Raw genomic sequence first — 25,252 nt, forward strand, 5'->3', positions numbered from 1 at the left:
TTAACTATAATGCCTAATGTGACCAGCAGAGGGAAATATCTAGGTAGGACGATGGGATAAAGTAACGTGAGGAAGAGAGGCAGGATGTTTTGGTGATGATGCATGCGATTGAGACAGAGCAGTCTGTCAGTGTGTGTGTGCGCGCCCGCCGATCTGTTTGTGACTTGTGTAGGTGAGTTTGTGTGCACATGTATGTTTGAGTGTGTTTTAAGTACAATTACAAAGCAATTCATTTGTTTTGTTTAACTCTGAAACAATTTTCGAGTTGCGTTGTGGTAAAAATAGCTACGGGTAACGCCAGCTGATTGAGGAGTTCAACCACTCTACGTCATCAACCTAGAACGCAAACAAAATGGCGCCGCCCATGGTCCAAATATAAAATCGATTTTTTAAATAACGTAGATCTTTCATGGGTTTTCTACCACATAATTCAGTAAGAGACATCATTTATGTTATATTAAGCCATACAAGTCTCAACACCATGGGATCCCTTTAAAGAAGTTACAGGTTTGTGAGAACTAGAAATCGTGCTTTTTTGTAGGTGACCAAATACTTATTTTCCACTATAATTTGCAAATAAATTCTTTAAAAATAAGACAATTTGATTTTCTGGATTTTTCTGAAGTCACTCATAGTTGAAGTGTGCCTATGATGAAAATTACAGGCCTCTCTCATCTTTTTAAGTGGAAGAACTTGCACAATTGGTGACTGACTAAATACTTTTTTGCCCCACTGTAACTACAGGTCCTTCTCAAAAAATTAGAATATGTGATAAAAGTTCATTATTTTCCATAATGTTATGATAAAAATTAAACTTTCATATATTTTAGATTCATTGCACACCAACTGAAATATTTCAGGTCTTTTATTGTTTTAATACTGATGATTTTGACATACAGCTCATGAAAGCCCAAAATTCCTATCTCAAAAAATTAGCATATCATGAAAATGTTCTCTAAACACGCTATTAACCTAATCATCTGAATCAACTAATTAACTCTAAACACCTGCAAAAGATTACTGAGGCTTTTAAAACTCCCAGCCTGGTTCATTACTCAAAACCGCAATCATGGGTAAGACTGCCGACCTGACTTCTGTCTAGAAGGCCATCATTGACACCCTCAAGCGAGGGGGTAAGACACAGAAAGAAATTTCTGAACGAATAGGCTGTTCCCAGAGTGCTGTATCAAGGAACCTCAATGGGAAGTCTGTGGGAAGGAAAAAGTGTGGCAAAAAACGCTGCACAACGAGAAGAGGTGACCGGATCCTGAGGAAGATTGCAGAGAAGGACCGATTCCAGACCTTGGGGGTCCTGCAGAAGCAGTGGACTGAGTCTGGAGTAGAAACATCCAGAGCAACCATGCACAGGGGTGTGCAGGAAATGTGCTACAGATGCCGCATTCTGCTGCTTACAGTGCCAAAACCACTGGTAAATGGTTTACTGACCAGGGTATTACTGTGCTCAATTGGCCTTCCAACTCTCCTGACCTGAACCCCATAGAGAATCTGTGGGATATCGTGAAGAGAAAGTTGAGGCGCAAGACCCAACACTCTGGATGAGCTTAAGGTTGCTATCGAAGCATCCTGGGCCTCCATAACACCTCAGCAGTGCCACAGGCTGATCGCCTCCATGCCACGCCGCATTGAAGCAGTCATTTCTGCAAAAAGATTCCCCACCAAGTATTGAGTGCATAACTGAACATAATTATTTGAAGGTTGACTTTTTTTTTATTAAAAACACTTTTCTTTTATTGGTCGGATGAAATGTGCAATTTTTTTTAGCTGTATGCCAAAATTATCAGTATTAAAACAATAAAAGACCTGAAATATTTCAGTTCGTGTGCAATGAATCTAAAATATATGAAAGTTTAATTTTTATCATTACATTATGGAAAATAGTGAACTTTTATCACATATGCTAATTTTTTGAGAAGGAGCTGTATATACTGTGTATCTAATATAAATAAGACACATAGTCAAATTATAACTGAAAGGATTGTTTTTGCCGCTTTCTAAGACACCAGTGTGTTTTTTGCTAGTACTTATGTGCATTTAAATATCTGGAACCTAAAATAAACATTATGTGGTTAAAAACACTGAATAGTTGGGATATGTGATGAGCGCTGAGCGCGTCTGTCTCTGGCTCGGTGACAGCCAAAGCACGAAAGCATGTGTGAATTTAAGTGGCGTCCAAATGAGACACCGAAATCTGTGTTCTGATTTGGTCCGGTTGCATACTGGTTATATACAGTGGGTACATTAGGGTTTCGGTACTCAACCCAACTAGTCGAAACACACACAAAGTCCCTAGTTCCTGAGGAAAGTTTCTGCAGTGGAAATGCTGCTTAAAGGGGGGGTGAACAGCTGTTTCATGCATACTGAGCTTTTTACACTGTTAAAGACTTGGATTCCCATCCTAAACATAGATAAAGTTTCAAAAACTAATGTTGGACGTTTGATGGAGTATTTCTGTGTTAAAAATACTCCTTCCAGTTTCGGAGAGTTTTTTTCGAGTATGGCTCAGCTTGACGCTAATAGACGGGAAGGTCCTTGTATGGGCCGTACAGGCTCTTCTCCCGGTAGGGTGCGCGCGAGTGTGACTAGAGCGTGAGAGGAAATGCACGCCCATAAACACTGCTCTCAAGCTGCAGATCCAGTCGTCCGTGAACACTTATGTCGGTTATAGTCTGCGCCGCGCTCCACTTCATTCCTCCACTTTGACATTAAGCGACTTCAACGCTTCAGCACAGCATTTCGGGAAGGCAGCGCTGCATTTGAACCGATTTGAAGGCAGAAATGACGGGAAGCTTCACAACATCGCTTCAGTCGCATCGCAAAGTGGATCTCCACACTCCAAGAAGTGTGTTTTTGACGGAGCGGTCCCAGCGATAAAGGTTCGGTTCTGCTTTGGAAGCAGTCGGTGAGTAAAACTGCTTCAAATGTCTGTGCTGTTGGCTATCGTCGCGCGAGTAAACATCAGTAAACGACACGATCGCGTGCTTCGTCATTCAAATGCGCTAACGGACTCCATTGTTGTTCTCTGTAACGTTACACTAGTCTGACGTGCAAAACTGTTTTGCTTGCTACTGCTAAGGTTTAGTCTCATACAATAGTCCATAAACCGAATCATGTCCTCATAAACTGCGAGTAAAGACACACAAATGTTGACAGGCCACTAAATACATTACATACAACAGAGACGGACGTCCTGCTGTTGCTGTTTCTATTTCAGGCTCCGAATTAGATTCTGGATCATATTAGCTGAGATCGATAGCAAGGGTTTCTCCACGCTTGAGGACGTCACCGCTTTGCGCATTCGTCATTCTTTAGCTCCGCCCACACGATACGCCTCCAGGCGTTCGTTTTTTTCCGGAAAGACTCGGTACAGCCCATATTTCTTTTATAAATATAATAAAACTAAAGACTTTTCGGAGATATGAAGGATGCAATACTACTCTATAGGTACTCAAGATTGACATGAGATTGACTGAAACTGAGTGTTTCACCCCCCTTTAATATTTATGCCTCTTTTATCTAAAAAATGTGATGAAGATATGAATCTTGCCTTGTAACATATATTCAGTCACCGCACTGTAGCTATGAACATCTACCACAATATTTGAATTCAGGAATCTTTGGGAAGTTTCTTTGTAGAAACTGTGTGTTTCTAAAAGTGCTTCCTTCTTGATATAAGACACTATGTTGGCCTATCATAGCAAAAGGCCTGCACTGGTTCGTCTTTCAAGGTCATCGTCTAAAAAAGGAATTTCTGCTTTGTCCTAGGACATCTGAGAGAAATAAAAAAATTATCCAGTGTAGGGTCTCTCAAGGTTCAGATATGAAATAAGCTCTCCATCTAAACTCTATGAATAAAATACCCGTCCTTCAATAAATACAGAAATGTGTTTATGATCAATTTACGCATCTTTATTTTAAAATAACAAGCATCAAGATGTCACGCAATAGAATAACAGTGTTGGGTCCAAACTAAATATTCCTTTCTAGATCCTGAAACTAGCTCCTTGAGTTTTTGCCATTCATTAAAACAGCTCATATTTTGTCAAATCCAACTGCATGGCTTGTGGGACTAAAATCAGTGTAATTACTGGATAGCTATTCTAGTTAGTTTTTAAATCTGTAGTCAAAGACAGATGTTCATAGATCTTTGTGGCATGATGATTTAAAACAATCTTTTGTAGTGCAGCATTGTGTATTATATCGTTAGGACCATGTTTTTAGTTTTTAAAAAAAAGTGAAAAGAATTGTCCATGGAATCACAAAAAAAATCTGAAAAGTTCCTTAAATGTAATTCAATTTGCTATTCCCATCCCCAAGCACATTTCCTTCTAGGTTATAGCCTACGCATGAGATCTTTGAAGTGGTGATTGATTGCAATTAATCAGCACAAACGGCTGTGATAGGAAATGGGGAAATGTCATATTAATGATAAAACACACCAGTGCCTTCCTTTGAACAATCTTGATGAAAAGAGCAAGAAATAAAAAATAAAGATTCTGTTGTTTTTAGGGCTGCACAATTAATCAAATTTCTAATCGTGATTATGATTAAGGATGCCACGATTATGCAACCGTTCAAAGCCAATTACAAAAAAAAACATTTCACTTATATTTTTATGTATGCTTAAGAGGTGTAGACTGGGTAAACCCAGACTGATCTGCCGCCGATTTGATTTCACCCAGCAACCCAGTCTGGTCACCTGTACATTCATTTCTACTGCTTCTGTTACACTTTTATGGGAACAACTCACAGACTGGCTTATCCACCTGGTGCACTATTGGCGGGTTTAACATGAAGATGGATAGAGCAGTGATGGGTTGACATTGAGAGTCCATCCATGCAACTACCACTTTGATCAAATGAAGCTCATTCTCATGTTATACAGCACATTTGAGCTTCTGCAAGAACCACTGAGGTTCATTCTTGTGTTGCGCAGCACATTTGAGCTTCAGCAAGAACAAAAAATCTCTCAGATTTCATCAAAAAGATCTTAATTTTTGTTCCGAAGATGAATCTAAGTCTTGCTGGTTTTGAACGACATGAGGGTGAGTAATTAATGACAGAATTTTCATTTTTGGTTGAACTATCCCTTTAAGTGAATACAACAGAAATAAAAAAAAAACTAATGTAATTTTTACATTGAAAAAGTTAGTTCAGGCAAGAAAAAAAAATACATTCTTTAATATTACTCTACTGAAGCTTGTAGAAATTAAAGCATGAACATATAAGTATATTTTATTTGGAATTGTTTATGCTTACAAAATGATTATTTTGAGTTATAAAATTAGGTAAAACCTACAAAACTTTCTGATATTGGTATTCCCATCATGTACTAGGCATGAATAGTAACTTCATGTTACTAGGTTTACTAACTTGCTGTTTTGTGACATATGCCCCCAGTTTCACAGACAAGGTTTAAGCTAGACCTAGACTAAAATGTATGTTTGAGCTGTTTTAACTGAAAAAAAAAAGTTGTGCTGATATATCTTACATATCTTAAAACATGTCACAGTTATTGTTTTGTCTCAAGATCCACATCAGTAATGTGTTTTCTAGGTTGAAGTGGTCATATTAAATTCTAGTCAGAATATGAGTCTTATTCTGCTCCATTGGGCTGTGATTATGGGGCATGTTTCAACCGAACCAGGAAAGACATCAATTGGACAGACCTACAACCAATCAGAGCAACGAAGCCACGCATAACGTTAGTTGTCAAATGTCAACAGAACTTAACTACACTGTGTTGCCAAGTCTGCATTTTTTCCGTGGGTTGTTTTCCATGTCCGCGGGTTGAACCAACCTCAATTATGTGATATATAGACCCAGGAATGCGAATTTTAGCAGGCAACCCTGCCAAAATAACACACATTTTACTCCCCAAATTCCGTGTTTATTTTTCAGGAGAACCCCCCGAAAAGATTTTGGGCTTGTTTTGGGCTACTGGTTGGCGGGTTTTGTTGTAAAAACTTGGTAACCCTTTGACTGCACGCATGCTGGAATAAGTAACGTTCAAAGAAAAAGATGAGAACGATTTTAAAAGGTTAGTTCACCCAAAAATAAAATTGATGTCATTAACTCCTCACCCTAATGTCGTTCCACACCCGTAAGACCTCCGTTCATCTTCGGAACACAGTTTAAGATATTTTATATTTAGTCCGACAGCATATCCAAGTGTATGCACACTATACTGTCCAAGACCAGAAAGGGAATTAAAACCTGGAGCTGGGTATTGATTCAGATCCAGATCCAGATTCAGTTCCAATTCGATTTGATTTTGATTCACAAGCCCTCAAATCGATTTGATTTCGATTCTCGATTCGATTTTCGATTTCGATTCGATATTGGATTCTTGATTCAACTCAAATTAATATAGATTTAATACAAATACAATAGGTATAAAGGAACGGTGAACATAAATGGGTAATTAAAAAGAAATGAAGAGCCACAAACCTGCATATTAAACTTTTTATTTTAGGTACACCTGAGTACATTAAAACAGAACGCATCTCTATATTTCAAATCGATACAATTGTTAAATACAATTTTGATGCAACTATTTTTTTTAAATGATCTGAGAAGTATTTTATGGATGTTTTGATATATTTATTCTAAAACATAAAAAAGATATAGAATGTTGTTTTTAGCAATTTTCAGTACACAACAAGCTTTTCTTGCGATTTTGCCGCTCGTCAGGTGTGCATTTACTTTTCATACATGAGAAACTCATTCATAATTTTTTTTACAGTTTTTTTTTTTACGGACAACAACACCTTAACATGCTTAACATGCAACACCTTAACATTAAGTTAACAACACAGTAGATAACTTGTTACACTTTGTAAGACAACATGTCTTACAAAGTGTAACAAGTTATCTACTGTGTTGTTAACTTAAATGTTTCTAAGTAAACCATACACTTTAAAAGCAATTCAGTGCTACATTGTTAAAATTACAAACAAATTACTTAAAAGAGTACTGCAAAGAACATTTCAAATGAGTAAGTAGAAATTGCTCAAACTAACTGGCCAAGTAAAACCTGTCCATCTAATAAGGTGTTTACACCAGATGTGAATGAAGCAAATAAATTGCACTATTCGCACGTAGTTGGACGCTTAAACATTTAGAGTTTACTCGCTTCATTTGCGCGTGAAATTCGGTTAATTCGCCTGTGACATTCACTGCACAATAGACGCGAATTTGGGTCATGGGAGGGGCTTCTGCCAGGCGGCTCATCTCGGTGAGAAATGGCTGACATGGATTGTTTTAAAATACGGCGAATAAGCTCAATTTGCAAGTTTTAACTAGCTTGTAGTCTCAATAGCTCAAATTGAGTAAAGAGCGTTTTTTTTTACAACTTACCCGATTGTCCGACCTTCTCACTCACTTTCTTCCAAGCAAGATCCTTTTTATTCCTGTTTCTATAAAGTAAGATGATGTATGGCACAGCTCCGGGTAGCCACATAGGATTTTCTCCTCATTGTTGTCACTACTAGAACAAGCTCCTGATTGGTTAACGCAGAGCGAATATCCGCGAAAGTTCTGATTTTTCAACGTGCGTGATTCACGCAAATCACGCATTTAGCAAATATCACGCATTTTGCGCGTCAAATGCTGAATTTGCTTCATTCACGCCGCCTCATTCGCACTATTTGTGCCGCAGAATGTCAAATCGCATCTTTGCATTGACTTAACAATGTAAATCACTCACGCTTATCGCTTTATTCGCCTCTGGTGTGAATGCACCATTTCAACATGTGTAAACTGGATGCAAGTGGCGAGAAGCCTATAATAAACCGTGATTCAGTCTATACCAGATGCAGACAACATTAAATTGATGCCATTTCTGATGTACTCCATGTAGGCTTGCGGCAATGGTCTGTGTTACCACATGGTGTTCAGCCACAACGGTTACACCACTTGCCGATCGTGGCACCGCCCCCCATTTTTTATAGTAATAAAAAAGATTTGGTTCAGTTAGAGAATAAACACTACAAATAAAAGCTGAATGTGTCTGCAGAATGAGTCGCAGCACAGACCAGCATCAGGAGTCAGATTTCACCTTACTTTGCCCATTGTGAAATCACTCTTGACTGACAATATAATGGCGGAAGACTTGGTTTCAAAGCGAAATGTAAGAGCGCCTATTTAAGCAAGTTTGTCATTGAATTGTTTTGTTGTTGTGTTTTTATTATTAATAATAATAATGAACCCAGCATTCAATCAGTTGCCAAAACCCAGAATTGTAGCTAATTTGCAAAGCAAGTAGAACAGAGTGAGAGTTTTTAGTTTATTCCTATGGAAGTTGAGCTTTCAAAAGAATTAATTGAAAATGCTCGTTCTGCGCCACTGGACACACACACTGCAAGCAATTTAAAAGCAAGGTGGAAAAAGAGGGGAAAACTCCAACACTGCAGTTTATTCTTATAATATATTACTGCAGTTGTCATAAGGGGAAAAAATGCACAAATGATGCAACAAAAAATACACTAAATCATGAACGACAGAACTAAAGCACATAATTGGGCTTCATATATGTATTAATGTCATCCACTGACCTTCGGCAGTTTGACAGCAGGTTCGCGATACTCCTCTTCTTCCTCGCTGTCTGAGTCGCCGCTCTGCACAGAGCTCCGGGAGGCCAGGGCCAAAACGGCTTCCTTCTGCTGCCAGTCCAGCACACTGTGCCGTACATTACAGTAGACGTTGAATGCAGAGGGGTTGCTGTGGAGTTTGATGTCAGGCACTGGAAAGGCCCCATCCAGAGTTTCTGTCTGTCAGACGATAAAAATACAGAAAGAATTACGAATGTAACACAAGCGGAGAGAGAAGGAGGTTATAATGCATGTCTTAGGGAACACTTTTTTTTTTTAAATAAATCAACAAGAAATACTACTGTTTATAGATGTTTATATACTGTTTAACTGCTACTGTTAGTGTTAATGTGGTATAATAAAAACACCACAACTTCATTATCATCTAGGTAATACTGATTAGTGATTACATTTATATTACAATATTATTCAGTAAATAATTGTATCCATTTTATACTATAATATACTATAAAATACTTTATACGTATTATGTATTAAATACATAGACAATAAATACAATATTCTAAATACAGATAAATACAGAAAATATATAAACCATATTTAAATATTTTATTATTACTTATAGTGTTGCCAATCGATAAAAAAATAACTAATTAAACCACACGTTTTTCTGTAATTTGTCGTGCTTAATCGCACTTAACACTAAAGTTTTTATTATATTTATATATTGTAATAAGTTTTCCAAATTAATGTAGAAACCAAAGACAGTAGCCTATATTTTAGATATATAGCTCTGGAAAAAATTAAGAGACCACTTAACATGGATTTCTCAATGTTAAGTGGTCTATTAATTTTTTCCAGAGCTGTATTTTGTTTAATGGCATCTTTTTTGATTTTTATGAAAGTCCAGTATCACCAATACCAATTCTGCTACTGATGTCCCAATGAAATTCATTTTTCTTCTAAATTTTAGCATTAATTATAGCCATTCAACATTACAGTATAATTGAAAGCTATCAATTTTAACATTTATTTTAGGCTTTAAAAATATAACGACTTTTATTTTAAGTGAAGTTAAAATAATCTTCATATAAACCCACATATAATAAATGTCACATTCACCTGCCTTTCAACAATTGAGGGCTCATTTTTTTTGTTCTATTGGCCTAGTCAGACCAGTTCAGATTTTTACTTGCCCAATCAAAAAGGACAAAAGGTTATTGTTTTCATGGCCCATTTAAACAGCGCTTTAAGATTTTTAGGTAGGTCTAAGAGGTAGGAAATATAAAGCTATGAAACACTTAATCAAATATAGATTAATCCTTATTAAGGCTAGAAAAGATTTTCAGTCAAGGACAGTGAGTTTTTTTCCTTAGTGAGGGTAACAGCAGCAGGTTTATTAGGTGCCTGTCACTTTAAAGGGATAATTTACTTTAAAATGAAAATTCTGTCATCCTTTACTCGCCCTCATGTTGACTTCCATTGACTTCCATAGTAGGAAAAACAAATACTATGGAAGTCAATGGCTCCAGTTAACTGTAGTAAAGGATGACAGAATTTTCATCGCAGATAGACAAATATGAGGACAAATTCATGAGTTAAGCCTATCAGGGGATGGATTGATGAATGGGTCAAAATATATATATATTTTGACCCATTCATCAATCCATCCCCTGATAGGCTTAACTCATGAATTTGTCCTCATATTTGTCTATCTGCGATAATAAAGGATGATGTAATGCAGAGAAGGTCATTCATTTTTAGGCGGACACCACAGAGAAATCTAACCCCCTGTGTTTGGCACAATGACATCAGACTTCAGTCATTAGGAAGCCACACATCTATGAGCCATGCCTAGCAGCCAATACAATTCCTGTGATTTGCTTTCAGTGTTGCAAAGAAAGAACAGTTTGGTTAAGGTGTTACCCTACTAACGTCTCTTTACTTCTGAAATCTTGTCCTCGTAAGTCACAGGTGTGAGAACGGAGCAGGGCTGACAGAATACCCGACTGCCTCTGACTCCGCTCTCCTATATACAACGTCCCGGATTTGCAATGCCCCACTTTGGCAGTAAACGAATGTGAAGCTCACTGAAGTAAATAATATAGGCTTATAGTTTAAATGAGAAAAAAAGATTTACATTTATTCAGCAAACACAGACTGTTCTGCCTCTACTTTTATTATTGCATTAGTCATTTAGGTAAAGAGGAGCCCCAGAAAAAAAAACAATTCAAACTATGTAAATGAATCCAGCTTCCTGCTCTACAGTACAGCGGCGAAGCAAATCTACAGTGACAAAATAGGGCAATGGACAAGGACAAGATACCATGGTCTTTCTATTGAGTTTTTCTAATGAGTTTGTTCTTTTAATATATTCAGGGCTCAATAGTGTGAGCATTTAACTTGCATTTTATAAAATTGAAAGTTAATCTGCTAAAAGGGTAACCTCATTTTTAAAGGGTACAATTCCACAGCACATGCGCAGCAGATGACCACACTTAATCTGTGACCATGCTTAACAGTGTTTAAAACAGAGTGGAAATGATGTGCTGAAATTAATCAATATAATATATAGGCTAGAGCAAGGTTTAATATGTAAAACTGTAAAACAAGTACTGCACCTCATGGTTAAAAAGTAGCCATACTATTTCTTTGGTATTTGTTATGATGATAATACCATAGAAATAGTTAGTTTTGATCCATCTTTTAACTCATGATTTGTATGGTTTGCGTCACTCTGCACCGAACTCACCAAAATTCTTTTCACTAGATCGAAATGCTGTTAATCGTAGACGATCAGCATATACATCTATGGTACCATTTCCATTTTAGGGTGAACTAACCCTTTAATGTCAAGCCCTGATATGATAATGATAATTGATCGCTGTATATTGTTCCTCTGTAAAAATAAAATTACAAAAATTAAAAAAACTTTATGTTTATGGCTAGTGGTTTTCCAAAGTTAGCAACTAAGCATTTTCACTGGCCACAATTTTGACATTGATATCATAGGGAAAAAAACTGCTACGTATATAGAAGTTCTCATATTTTGGCAGGTATATTAAGCTGCTGTCACCTTAAGAATAAATATTTAGACCCCTTACACTGTTAGATACGCGTTTTCTTTCTCAACTTTTTGCGTTCACTTAAAACCTAATGGACTGTGTTTACATGAATACTCGCCAAGACCGGCAGTTTGACATTATTCTGTGTGCATTTGACTGTTTAAGCGCAATAAGTAGAGAAAAAAAGGAGCGGCACTTTGGGTGTGAGCACAAAATTTGCGGGAATTACTAAAATTATGCACAATACAGTCATTTCCACACCAAAATTCAAGCCCTGTAACACCAACAATATACTATAAGATCCTGAGCAAATGAGTGAGGGGATGCGGGTTTGAAGAGTTTCAAGAGCGAGAAAGTGCAGCTGGTATAATGTATCTATTCTGCAGAAAAGTTTTGACAACATTTAGCACTAACACTTTGTACACAGGACTTAGTTTATCATTTCAGATGCCTTTTTAAAAGATAACAATTTTAAAAAATTATACATTATATATAAAACTCAACATGGCAACATTCAGTGGTTAGTAGGAGTGACTGCGTTACATGCCACTGCAGCTGATAATGTCAAGCCTTGTTTTGTGTGTGTGTGTGTGTGTGTGTGTGTGTGTGTGTGTGTGTGTGTGTGTGTGTGTGTGTGTGTGTGTGTCTGTGTGTGTGTGTGTGTGTCTGTGTGTGTCTGTGTGTGTCTGTGTGTGTCTGTGTGTGTCTGTGTGTGTCTGTGTGTCCTTGTTTATATTACATTGTGGGGACCAAATGTCCCCATAAGGATAGTAAAACCTGATTTCACCTACATTGGTTCCCACTTTTCAAAAGGCTTATAAATCATACAGGATACGTTTTTTTGATAAAGTAAAAATCCAGAATGTTTTCTGTGATGGGTAGGTTTAGGGACAGGGGCAGTGTAGGGAATGTACAGTTTGTACGGTATAAAAACCATTACGTCTATGGAGAGTCTGGGATCGCACAGCCTCTGAAGCCCTTCTAAGCCCTTTGAAACATTGATTTGGATCCTTCAACCTTTTGGTTGCCATGGAAGTCTATGGCGAGGAGAAAAATCATGGAAAGTTTTCATCGAAAAAACTATTTATTTTTGATTGAAGAAAGAAAGACATTAGCATCTTGGATGAGATGGGGGTGAGTAAAATATCAGGATTTTTTGTTTAATCGACTGACACTGCTTATGACTGAAAATTGAAATAAAAAGACATTTGTTCATTCGATAACAACGAAATCGGCCACACACTGAGCAAGTAACTAACCAAAGGGACATAAGCACTTGGAAGAGCAACATTAAACCTGTAACTGAGAGAATACAGAATATAGAACTAACAGCCAAAGAAAAGACAATAAAGTCTAGTATATGAGCCTGAAACAGGGTGGGATGTTTCAAATGACCGCATCAGATGTGGTTAACTGCTACCTCACGCAAGAAAAAATTATGTACTTTGAACAGCATAATGAGTTTCCATTCTATCAAAAACAATGTTTGGTGGAAAAACTTTGCTATTTCTTCTCAAAAAGAATTCATAAACTGATTCTACACCTAATGCCCAGAGATTACTATAAGAGAGTCATTCATAAGATGCTGCTTTGTAACAGTTGAAAAACTTTTAGCACCAAACATAATACACCTGTTCTTTATTAGCCAGATGGTGTGAAGAAAATTTGATCAATTTGTTACTGTGGCAATTTTGATTGATACTACAATGACTCTGTCAGTAAAGGGGGTGAGAATTATGACTCTCGCTGTGGTGATATTAATCATAGCACATAACACAATGTGGGCACACAATGATGTGCCAATTAAACCTTGTTTGCGAACAACAATTGGTGACTTACAGTTGTAACAAGAGGCAAACCATGCCGCAAAAACTAAATAAAACACAGAGTGGCCTGAAGGTTGTATTTAGAATTTGAAAAGCCAGTTGACTGTTCAAAGGTACATGACTCATACTATATACAATTTACCCACAAGTCCCACAACTGTTGCTCTGAAAGGTCAAGAGCTAAATAATATCAGTTCACAAGAAATGCTGCTGAAATGAGATCAGCTAGTTTTGAGAGTATCACCTGTGTACGCATACATTCTACAAAGGTTTCATTATGAGGTAGGGATGGAAATTTGATTAAATATTCACAATATTTTCATGATAATACTGGTGGTGACAAAATTTAGTAGCATCAGGAGAATATCAATGATTTTAAGAGATGCTTTTAATTTTAAGTCATCTAGCATATCAAAAGTAATAAAACAGCAATATAAAGAAGCATACTTCTGTGATTCGGATTAAATAGTTCAATCAATCATTTCTGCATGGCATTTATTTATAAATAAAATACTTTTAAAAAGTAGGTCAATATTGCAACTATGCACAGTTATACTGGCTTTCACATTGTCGAAAGTAGGGCTGGCCCTGACTTAAGATTTTTCTAAATGACTAGTAGTCGTTCAGTTAACCCATTATTCAACTAGTTACATGTTTATGATATTAATTTAAACACTTAAATATATACTAGAGGGGAAAAGGTACAAACCATAATAAAATGACATCATGAAATGAGACGTGTCAGAAAAACATGAGAATCAAAAACACACAGAATCCTCTTTTTAGGTCAATAAATCAATGAACAAATGAAATCAAAGTAAAAGTGCAGAAAGTTAGAAAAATATGCTTAGTTCTTCCCACTTTAAGTGAAAATAAACACTAAAAACACTAAAAACACTAAATAAATTTTTTCTTTTTAATTTCTTTTTTCCATTACGATAAAAATATGTTGTTAATCTAATCAATAATCAATTGTTCAATTTAATTCATTAGATGTTTCTGATTATTTGATTATTGCAACCTTTTTGTCATGAAGTTCCATTTTAAAGTTTTTGAGATAATCAGAGCTGTAATCTTAACACGAGAAGCTATATGCTTCAAATAAAGCATAATTTTATCTATCAGCTGATTTCAAGATCAAAGGCCACAATTGGAGAGAAAGAGCGCAGTCAGCACTGGTAAGATAATTGACACCACTTCTGATGAAGACAACTGATGTGTGTTGAGCTTCAGATGAGACTGAACTTTCAGTTTCATTTGCGTCAGTTTACACATTGGCCGTTATAACATGCTCTCGCATGTTAAAGGGATACTTCAACCAAAATAAATTCTTTCACAAATTCTCACCCTCATGTCGTTCCAAACCTGGAAGTCCTTCAGAACACAAATAAAGATATTTTGATGAAATCTGAAAGCTCTCTGAACCCTCCATAGACAGCAATTTAATTACCACTTTCAAGGTCTAGAGAGGTAGTAAAGACATAGAATAAAATACTTTAAAGTAAAATAAAGTTAAAATAGTTCATGTGACTCCAGTGCTTTAAACTTAAAGGTCCCGTTCTTCACGATTCCATCTTTCAAACTTTAGTTAGTGTGTAATGTTGCTGTTAGAGCATAAATAATACCTGTAAAATTATAAAGCTCAAAGTTCAATGCCAAGCGACATATTTTATTTAACAGAAGTTCCCTTTCAAAGCCTACAGCGAACGGCCGGTTTGGACTACAGCAGGAAGTGCAGGGATGTGATGACGTCACTAGAGCCGTTTGTTGACCAACCCTCCGCCCACAAGTAAACGTAAAATAGGGGGCATGGTGTTGTTGCTCTCCCACGTGGAGAAGAGCGCGCATTCAGCGCTTGCATCTCCCCGTTATGGTAAGAGGCGGGACCTTTCCGGGCAAAGTGCGCTAAGCTGCTGTCCAATCACAACACGGGAAGCACTGGCCTAATCAGAACTCGTAACGTGTTTCTGAAGGAGGGACTTCATTGAACAAGGAAATCATCAGGCCATTCTTAGGACAGAGGAAACAGCGGTTTACAGATAAGTAAATTGTGTGAAAAATACTGTGTTTTTTTACACGCAAAACATGAACTCATGTTATTTTGCACACTGTAAACATAATCAAAGCTTCGAAAACACGCAAAGAATGGGACCTTTAATTTTAGAAAGAGACGAGTAAAAAGTTTGTTTGTATTTTGCGCCCAGAAAGTATTGTTGTTGCTTTATAAAAATGAAGGTTGAACCACTGGAGTCACATGGACTATAATAACAATTTTTTTCGTACCTTTCTGGGCCTTGAAAATGTGAATTAAATAGCAGCCAATGGAAGGGTCAGAGAGCTTGGATTTCATAAAAAAATATCTTAATTTGTGTTCCGAAGATGAACGAAGGTCTTAATAAAAACAAGCTGTGTTACTATGAGGAACTGCTACTATGTAACAATGAGGAATGGCTACCTTGTTACTATTTCAGCTACTAGCCGAAACGTTGGTAAATAAATAGCTTATGCTTAAAGGGGTGGTTGCATGCAATTTCCCTTTTTTAACTTTAGTTAGTGTGTAATGTTGCTGCTTCAGCATTAACAGTATATGCAAAGTTACAGCGCTGAAAGTTCAATGCAAACAGAGATATTGTCTTTTAAAGTTAGGGCACTTTTTTTGCCTACAAAAACAGCCAGTTTGGACTACAACAAGCTTCTTCCTGGGTTGGTGACATCATAAACCCTTGCTAGTCACCGCTAATTTGACTTCTGCCCATAATGGGAAAGGACGTGGCGTTTCCGGGCAACCTGTGCTTGGCACTTCAGCCAATAAAAATACATGAAACTACATTTGCCCATCTAACCAATCTAAGACCATTGAGTTTTTCTGAGGGATGGGCTTCATAGAAGCAGGAAGGAGACGAGCCGTTCAAAGGACAGTGGAGAACGCGGTGTGGAATAAAGGTCAAATATAATAAAAAAATACAGTAAAAAAAAAAAAAAAGAATTATTAAGATATGTTATACTGCATCCCGTAAACACAACCAAGCCTATGAAAAAACACGGAACCACCCCTTTAAGAGACAATTGTTCTCCTTTAATTCAAATTTTTCCCTCAACTTGCACCTCAAAAGGTGTGCGCCTGGCTTTGCAGTACTTGTACTATGAGGAATGATTACATGAAAATGTAGATCTTTATGTAGCTATGACTTACTTTATCTAAATGAATGAAATGAATTTTTTATTTTTTATTTTTTATTTTATTTTTTTCTTATAGGAGCTTTTTCCTTAAATGTTCTTAATTTTTTCTTATTTCAGGAGCCCTTTATTGAGATTTGATTTTTTTGGCTGGTTTGGCCAGTCTTAGTCATCAGTAGCACAAAGCTGTCTGGGATTGTGTAATATCACAGATAAGGAATGGAGTCAAATCAGGAGGGTGGTAAACTCATGAATTCCAATTCTGATCCATCAAACAAACCAAGCTGAAGTGCTTCAACACTGACAAACACTTCAGCAGTATGTCTTGAAGCCAAGCCTTCCCTGCTGGAGGAACTCCACCCATCTGTTTGTAAGCAAACAAAGGCACGGAGCTCCTTTTAAGGTGGCAGTGGCAGAGAAGGAGAAATATAAATGAGCTCTTACTCCTTAGCCAGCAGGGCTTTAGGGTGGAGGATTATTACTGCATATTCCCCTCTCCACTATCTACAATCACATTATTCTCTCTTACCCCTGCCTGCGAAGCACTCGCATCCACTTGGGAAAACAGAGTGCCTGGGAAAGGATATCCAAACACAATCAGGCATTAACCCCCACACATGCTTTGGGTAATGCGAAGACAATACACAATATCCAATACAGGACATTTTGGGTCTCTGCCTATTTTCTGAGCGCTGGTAAATGCTGTAGACGTAGCGAGACAAACCCTGCTGCCAGGCACTCCATAGGTGCTCATTGCAGGAGATGGAGGAAGCTGTTGCCATGGAAACGTGCAACACATGGGTCGCCATGCAACAACCAATCGTGACCTCGCCACTCCCGCATTTTCCAGGATGTGTGAGTGTTTACTGGTATCTTCTCAACTGTGATGACTAAAAGCATGAAAATATGTATGTATAAATATGTATTCATATGTGCTGCTGTAATAAGATCAGTGTCAAAACTACTATTATAAATAAATAGAATTGCACTAAAATGGCCAAACAGAAAATCCTGATTGAAGATTTAAACAAATATGAGAATAGAATAGTCGTTATCTGATGTTAAAGTTTACAAAAGTTTACAGTTTTTGAGAATGTTTTTGATGCATTGTGAGAGACAATTAAATACAGACAGATCCAGCAGAAGTCAATAAAAGCATACATCTTCAGAATTAAAATGTGAATATGGAAATTATGCACCAAAAAGGGCTTTAAAATAGTATAACTTTAGTGTCTGTATATGCAGCAAATGTGTAGCAATGAATCTTACAGTAATCAAAGACGGATTCACAATCTTACCTTTGTTCTTGTTTTCACTTTTGATTTGACTTTTTGCCGCCTTTTTAGTTTCTTCTTGCTCAAAGCTTTCTTTCCCCTGGAAAATATTGGCACATGTTAGATCTGGGTTTGCAGTGTCAAATGTTATTAATCAATTTAATACTAAGGTCTATCTAGATAATAAACAAATGACAGTCTTTTCCACACTGAAGCTTATTCTGGCCAAGAACAGCAATCTTATGGAGGAAGAGTTTGTTTAAAGGCCTACTCACACAAAGAACAACATTAAAGATGCTTAAAATGGTTCTGTAAAAGAATAGCACAGCTCACAACTATAAAGGCACTGAGAAACAATCTCGCTGGAGTCACTTTCACAACGAATCACGTGAAGGATCAGCCAAATTTCCACATGCATCTTGCAAAGCAGATGTTTTTACAAAGTGCTACGTAAATTTGTGCAATCTAGTGGTTTAGAGGAAAATAAAATAAAAGGCGCGTTTAGCCCCATTGTACCCTATAATAAACAATGTTATCATGCCTTGGGATGGACGCTAACAGTTATCGTTTTCTTTAGTTAACGTTCTTGTGTGACCAACGGGCCTAAACACATGAACATTTACCACACAGTTTGTTCTGTTTTTATATGCTGCTCATAGACGGATTTATCTGTTACAGTTTAAAAAAAAATAAAACACCACCATTGAAAGATATCTTTTTTTTTTTTTTAAATAACTCTACAGCACCATTAGTCCAAAAATGTGTAGTGAATCAATCCAATCCAATTTTAATCTCTGAAGGAAAACGTGTGGAATTTAATCACTTTAGATCTGCTGGGTTTTTTTCTTTTTTAAATGTTAGTGTGCAGGCATGTGATCAGCAAATTATAAGCGGCTCAAACCAGGGCTCTATACTGTGACCAAAATGGTTGCAAATGCGATAATTTTATGATAATGTGTGATTTAAAATTTCACACAGTTGCATTGGGGCGAGTGGATAATGCTTTCGCGCTTTGGCTGGTACTGAGCCAACTATTCAGTGTTTTTTCAACCACATATGGTTTATTTTACATTTCACACATTTAAATAGCCTGCACACATACTAGCAAAACAATACATTTCAGTTTGTAAAAAGTGATGATGTCTATGGAAGCAGCAATAATGCATTGACAACGTGATTAATTCATATCTGATATTATATCTAACTATAAAGTTTATAGTATAATGTTTACTCTATTCTTCTCCCACTTTATACCAGCCACTTACTGTCATGTATTTCAGGAGAAGTGGATGAATTGACGTGTTGTAAATCTAACAGATCCGATTCTCTGAACTGGCGACACACTTTCACACATTGTAGATCAACTAACATGATCATTATCTTTTTTCAACAACAAAACACGTTCACGTACATGTATTTGAGAATCTGAATATCAGTTAGTTGATGACATAGCCAGCAAGTTTGTGAATATTTTTAATAAAAAAGGGAACAACATAAATGTGGAACACGTCGTCATGGAAATATTACTTTAAAATTAATATAACCCATTGCAGAATTAATTTTGTAATATAATGTTGTGTGCAATGATATTTTAGTAATGTTTTCTTTTAAATGTATGAATGTTGGCAGCAATGTTCAGATTTAAATATTTTGCAAATATCAAACATCAATCTTTACATCAATGCAAAACCAGCAAATATAAATCAAGAGAACGATTCAGCAACATGCAAGATCATTATGATTAATATAAAAAAGGTGCGACCATGTAAGTCAGTGAGACCAACTGAGAAAGTTAGTCACATCAGAGCAACTATTAGGAAGAATGAGTCTAGAGCTCTGACTCAAACACGCAAAGCTTGAAGAGTGGCATTTACTGTCAATCGAAACTGAAAATGAAACTTTACTCTGAATCATGTAGAGTCAGAGTATAATGAAGAGTTCAGATCCAAAAACCTCTAGGTTCCTCTGACATTTTTCTTTTAAATAAGCATTTGTATGTTTTTAATTTTACTCTTTTCAGTGACATTTTTGAAAATTACATTTCAGTCTTATTTATAGAAGTCTGATCAATGCTAATTTAAAAGAAATGTCAGATGGACTTGAGAGGTTCTTGCATCTGGACGTACTAAGCAATATCACACTCACAACTTAGGCCAAATTCCGAAAAATTTCACACTTTTAAGTGAAATACAGAAATCATATCCCTGAATAAGCAGGCAGTCAACTTATTGTCAGCTGATGCTGACACTACTTACCTACTTGGTATTTTTGATTTTGTCAGGTTTTGACATTTTACTAAAATATACTAGTAAAAAGGTCCAGAGTTCATGTAACACAGATATAGGTCAGCATATACTGTAATGTTTTTTTTAACATGTATTTTTAATAATCATTGATTAAAGAGCAATAATATCCTACAATCCAAGTACCCAGTTCCTTTCCCAGTTCAGATGATTGCTGCCATGTTAACACCTTTGCAAAAGCAAAAGTTCTCTTGTTAGACAAACAGTGTCGTTTGTCTAACAAGAGAACTTGCCAAAGGTCAAAAATGGTGATTCTCAACTGGTTTGGCTATGGGACCCACATTTACATGGTCTTTATCAAGCTGCGACCAACATTTTTAAAGGGGGGGTGAAATGCTGTTTCATGCATACTGAGCTTTTTACACCTTTAAAGACTTGGATTCCCATCCTAAACATAGACAAAGTTTCAAAAACTAATGTTGGACGTTTGATGGAGTATTTCTGTGTTAAAAATACTCCTTCCGGTTTCTCACAAGTTTCTGCGAGTTTTTTTCGAGTATGGGTCTATTTGACGTTAAATAGAGCGGAAGGTCCTTGTATGGGCTGTACAGGCTCTTCTCCCGGAAGGGTGCGCGCGCGCGTCACTAGAGGGAGAGAGAGGAAATGCACGCTGTAAACAGTCTCTCAGGTGCAGATCCAGTCGTCCGTGAACACTTATGTCGCGCCGCGCCGTGCTCCACTTTATTCCTATGGGTGACGTCGAGCGACTTCAACGCTTCAGCACAGCATTCCGGGAAGGCAGCGCTGCATTTGAACCGATTTGAACGCAGAAATGACGGGAAGCTTCAAGGCATCGCTTCAGTCGCGTCGCAAAGTGGATTTCCACGGTCACTGCTGTCACAGGACTTCACCAAATCATACCAAAGAAGTGTGTTTTTGACAGAGCGGTCCTGCTTTGGAAGATGCCGGTGAGTAAATCAACTTCAAATGTCTCTGCTATTGGCTACCGTCGCATGAGTAAACATCAGTAAACGATACGATCGCGTGCTTCGTCATTCAAATGCGCTAACGGTTACTCCATTGTTGTTCTGTATAACGTTACACTAGTCTGACTCTGACGTGCAAAACCGTTTTGCTTGCTACCTCTAAGGTCTAGTCACATACAATAGTCCATAAACCGAATCATGTCCTCATAAACTGCACACAAAGGCCCCTAAATAGAGTACATACCACAGAGATGGACATCCTGATGTTGCCGTTTCTCCTGTTCAATTTATTTCAGCCTCAGATTTGATTGTGGATCATTATCTGTATTAGCTGAGATAGATGGGTTTCTCCACGCTTGAGGACGTCACCGCTTTGCGCGCTCATCATTCTTTAGCTCCGCCCACACGATACGCCTCCAGGCGCTCGGTTTTTTCCGGAAAGACTCGGTACAGCCCATATTTCTTTTATAAATATGATAAAACTAAAGACTTTTCGGAGATATGAAGGATGCAATACTACTCTATAGGTACTCAAGATTGACATGAGATTGACTGAAACTGAGTGTTTCACCCCCCCTTTAAGAATTTGAATCAAGACAATTTATTTCCAAAAAATGGTTGGTACACACACACGCAAGTACCGTCCCACTTTATTTAACAGGCACATAAATTGTAATATTATAACTAACACAAATTAACAAACAGCATAATAAGGTAAGGCGATTGAAGACCTAAACTAGTTTTTGTTGAAGGCACAATATGGAAAAATTTTAAAATAAAATATCCAAATATCATACCACACACGTTATATATTTAGTTGACTTGTTTACTCACATTATCTCAGGCGCTTTAATATATTATGTTATATTAGACAGGTGAGCAACTGTTTGGATACATTCTTCAACAGATATCTAATCATTGTTATATAGCTCAAGTCTTATTGTTTAAATCTTGTTTTCTTGATTTACCGCAAGTACCATGCTTTACCATTCCTAGTATCGATCTAGCTCACTGCAGTGTGAAACACGTGTCTCATAGCCGCCACGAAGTGATCGCACAGAGTAACGTTATTCCATAATTTTCAACACAGTCAAATGAATCTAATATGATCAACAGTGCTACATTACCCTATATACGCTTGACGGGAAGATGCAGAAGCGGCGAATGTGGCATAATAAAAGTTCTGCTGCTCTCCAGCCATGTCTCGCGCTCGTCTCTCATTATCTCTCCAGTGGTCACGGTAAGCTCCCACAACACTCGGCCCTGCTCTGCTTGATACTACAGCAGGGCTCAACGCTAAAGACTTTTTTACGGGCCCCACCACAAAAAAAATATTTAAAAAAAAAAATAGGCCTAGTTATTGTTTTTGATCCATGTACCATTAATAAATAAGGTTGACTCCGAAAAGCCTAGCGCATATAAATTTGAAATATTGTTAAAGACAGTCAGTAATAAAATAAGAACAGTAACTTATAACAAACAAAACAAACAAAACATTTTCCTGACATCTCGTATTTAATGAGAAAACCATAGAATGTAGGCTATAAAAGGAAAAATTGCTTCCCTGCCATTGACGATAATTTCCAGATTTCTCTGTTTTCATGTTATACAGTAGGGTGCGCTATTACTCATCTCCTGAACGAGTACAGGATCTCCTTATCAAAACAGGTTAAGAAAAACCAGAAACGAGCAAAATCATATAATCAGATGCATATGAAAAATAATGAGAGACACAGGCACGTTCTCATCTATTTGCGCTTGAATATTTAAATAGCCAAATTATTAACTTCAGTGAAGATGCAGCACTGGCCCGAGGGGGCAAGTGACAGTTCCGTCAACTATACAGTAACGTTAATAACCTCAATCCATGAACATGAGTCCAATCGGATTATTTTCCACCGGCTGTGAGATAAGACAATTTCTCCAATTTGCCCACAATCTCGGCTTCATCTAATTGACAATTAATCGACTACTACTAATTGACAAAAAACAACATCGCATTGTAATTTAATTTGCTCTTTATAGTGAGTTTCTCTATAAAGAGCAAAATAAGTGATGAGCATATACAAAATGTTAATTTATCTAATTTATTCATGTACTGAAAATAATATTAGAATAATGACATTGACATATAGCTTGACAACATCTGACAGCAGATACTGAATATAGTTAGATAGCGTTTTTTTCTCTCTCTCTCTCTCTCTTTTAAACTGCGTCTGACAAAAGAATCAAGAGCTTTCACACACATCGGTCAAAATAAATGTCTTACATCCGAAAAGCATGTAGAATATTGTGGACTACACACTCCACACCCAGCGGTTGAGAAACAGCCCTAGTGGCAAACCCTGCACAATGAAACTAAACCTCTGTTGAAGCAACGGCAACAGTGGACGATCATAGTTTCATTTTCAACATGAGAGCCATCTGAATATGCTATTATGTAGAATCCAATATAGGAATTGTGCTGAAGTGCTAGAGCTGGTGTACGGCAGTAAACAATGGAAAACAAAACAGAAGCTGATTCTATAGAGTGAAAAGTGAAAGCACAGAGGCTGCTAAGAGCCTGAAGGTTGGGAGAGGCGTTCCATGGTTCAATTTGCATCTACGCTGGTGATATCATAAGTGGATGGTGCTAGTGTACACTACAAAACCGCTTTTAAAAGGACTATTGAAACTCAAAGAAAATGTTGCATAGAGAAGGCAGTAAAAATATTCATATTCATTTTTTCCTTAATCTCATATATCTTTTTTTATTGACCTGGCAAGTCATTCAGCTCTAGATTCTGGAGCTGTATGTGTGAATTAATTTTTTTACCTTTTTTTGTACATTTCATATACATAAAAAGCAATTTGGTAAATACAAAAAAATGTTTTTATTGAATAAAATCTTTTTTAAAAATCTAAATCTACTGTTTTAATTGCTAAGGAGTTGAATATAATTGTAGAGTAGGAATGAAGGTTTTAACTGTGAAACTGCTTATAAACTGTGGACCAAGTGTGCCACACGAGTCCTGGAAAGTGAAGCCATTAGGTGTGTTCCGTAAGGTGTGTTCCGTAAGGTGTGTTCCGTAAGGTGTGTTCCGTAAGGTGTGTTCCACATCAGCTGCGGCTGGAACTAACTGCTTCCCGTAGTGATGTGCGCACTGTTTTCATACTTTATCACAGATTAAGTTAAATATATGCAATATTTGTCAATACAAATATGCTTCAGAGGTTTTCTTATTCAATACTTTATGTACTGCTTAATGCAGCGTCTGTTTGTATAAGAATAAAGTTCAACAGAGATCACGTCTCGTCAACGTGTTGTGTGCTGGGGGAACTGCCTGACTGTCAGAGACAGTAAACGACTAGATAAACTGGTCAAAAATGTGGGTCGGTCCTGGGGAGAGGCGTGGACTCTGTGGGAGTTTTGGCAGAGAGAAGAATGACGAGCATGACACAGGCCATCCTCAAACACAGCAGTCATCCTTTACATGACTTTTTGGTAGCTCAGAAGAGCACACGTAGCAATCGGCTTCTCTCTCTGTGCTGTAGGACTGAACGATTCCGGAGATCTTTTGTACCGGCTGCTATAAGACTTTACAATGAATGCCGCTGACTTGCACTTTATTACTATTGATAGTAACTCTTAACTAAACTTATGTATTTATTTATTATTTGTCGTTATTTATTGCTTGGGCAGAGTGTGTTTTTGTTTTTATTTTTATCTGTTCTTAATTCTTGTACTTACTGTGTCTATTTCTTATGGAATGCTACTCGACACTTGAATTTCCCCTGTTGGGGATGAATAAAGTATCTATCTATCTATCTATCTATCTATCTATCTATCTATCTATCTATCTATCTATCTATCTATCTATCTATCTATCTATCTATCTATCTATCTATCTATCTATCTATCTATCTATCTTCTACACACTATCAATGAAGTGGGGTCTACGTTTATTTATCAGCTTTATTTTAATAAACATCGCAGCTACATGAAAATAGATTTTACTATTATAAAAAACTGGTTTGTGAGCATTAGTGGAACTGAAGGTTTTAGAATAAACATGGAACACACGTGATCGCTGACATACAGTAAATCCGGCCAATCGTGGAACAGGATGGA

General features: G+C 37.0%; 1 protein-coding gene across 17 annotated transcripts in view; it reads right to left on the bottom strand.

Moving 5' to 3' along the window:
* mycbp2 (MYC binding protein 2) overlaps positions 1 to 25,252 on the bottom strand; it is a 138,867-nt gene that overhangs the window by 110,395 nt on the left and 3,220 nt on the right. For all 17 annotated transcript variants that reach the window (XM_067443302.1, XM_067443308.1, XM_067443319.1 and 14 more), the window contains exons 2-3: positions 17,937 to 18,012; positions 8,574 to 8,789 (exon numbers count right to left, since the gene is read on the bottom strand). In XM_067443302.1, the coding sequence (XP_067299403.1) occupies positions 8,574 to 8,789; positions 17,937 to 18,012 (292 nt within the window). The remainder of the gene's footprint in view (positions 1 to 8,573; positions 8,790 to 17,936; positions 18,013 to 25,252) is intronic.

This window comes from Pseudorasbora parva, chromosome 5, assembly GCF_024679245.1.
Source record: "Pseudorasbora parva isolate DD20220531a chromosome 5, ASM2467924v1, whole genome shotgun sequence".
Taxonomy (NCBI): domain Eukaryota; kingdom Metazoa; phylum Chordata; class Actinopteri; order Cypriniformes; family Gobionidae; genus Pseudorasbora; species Pseudorasbora parva.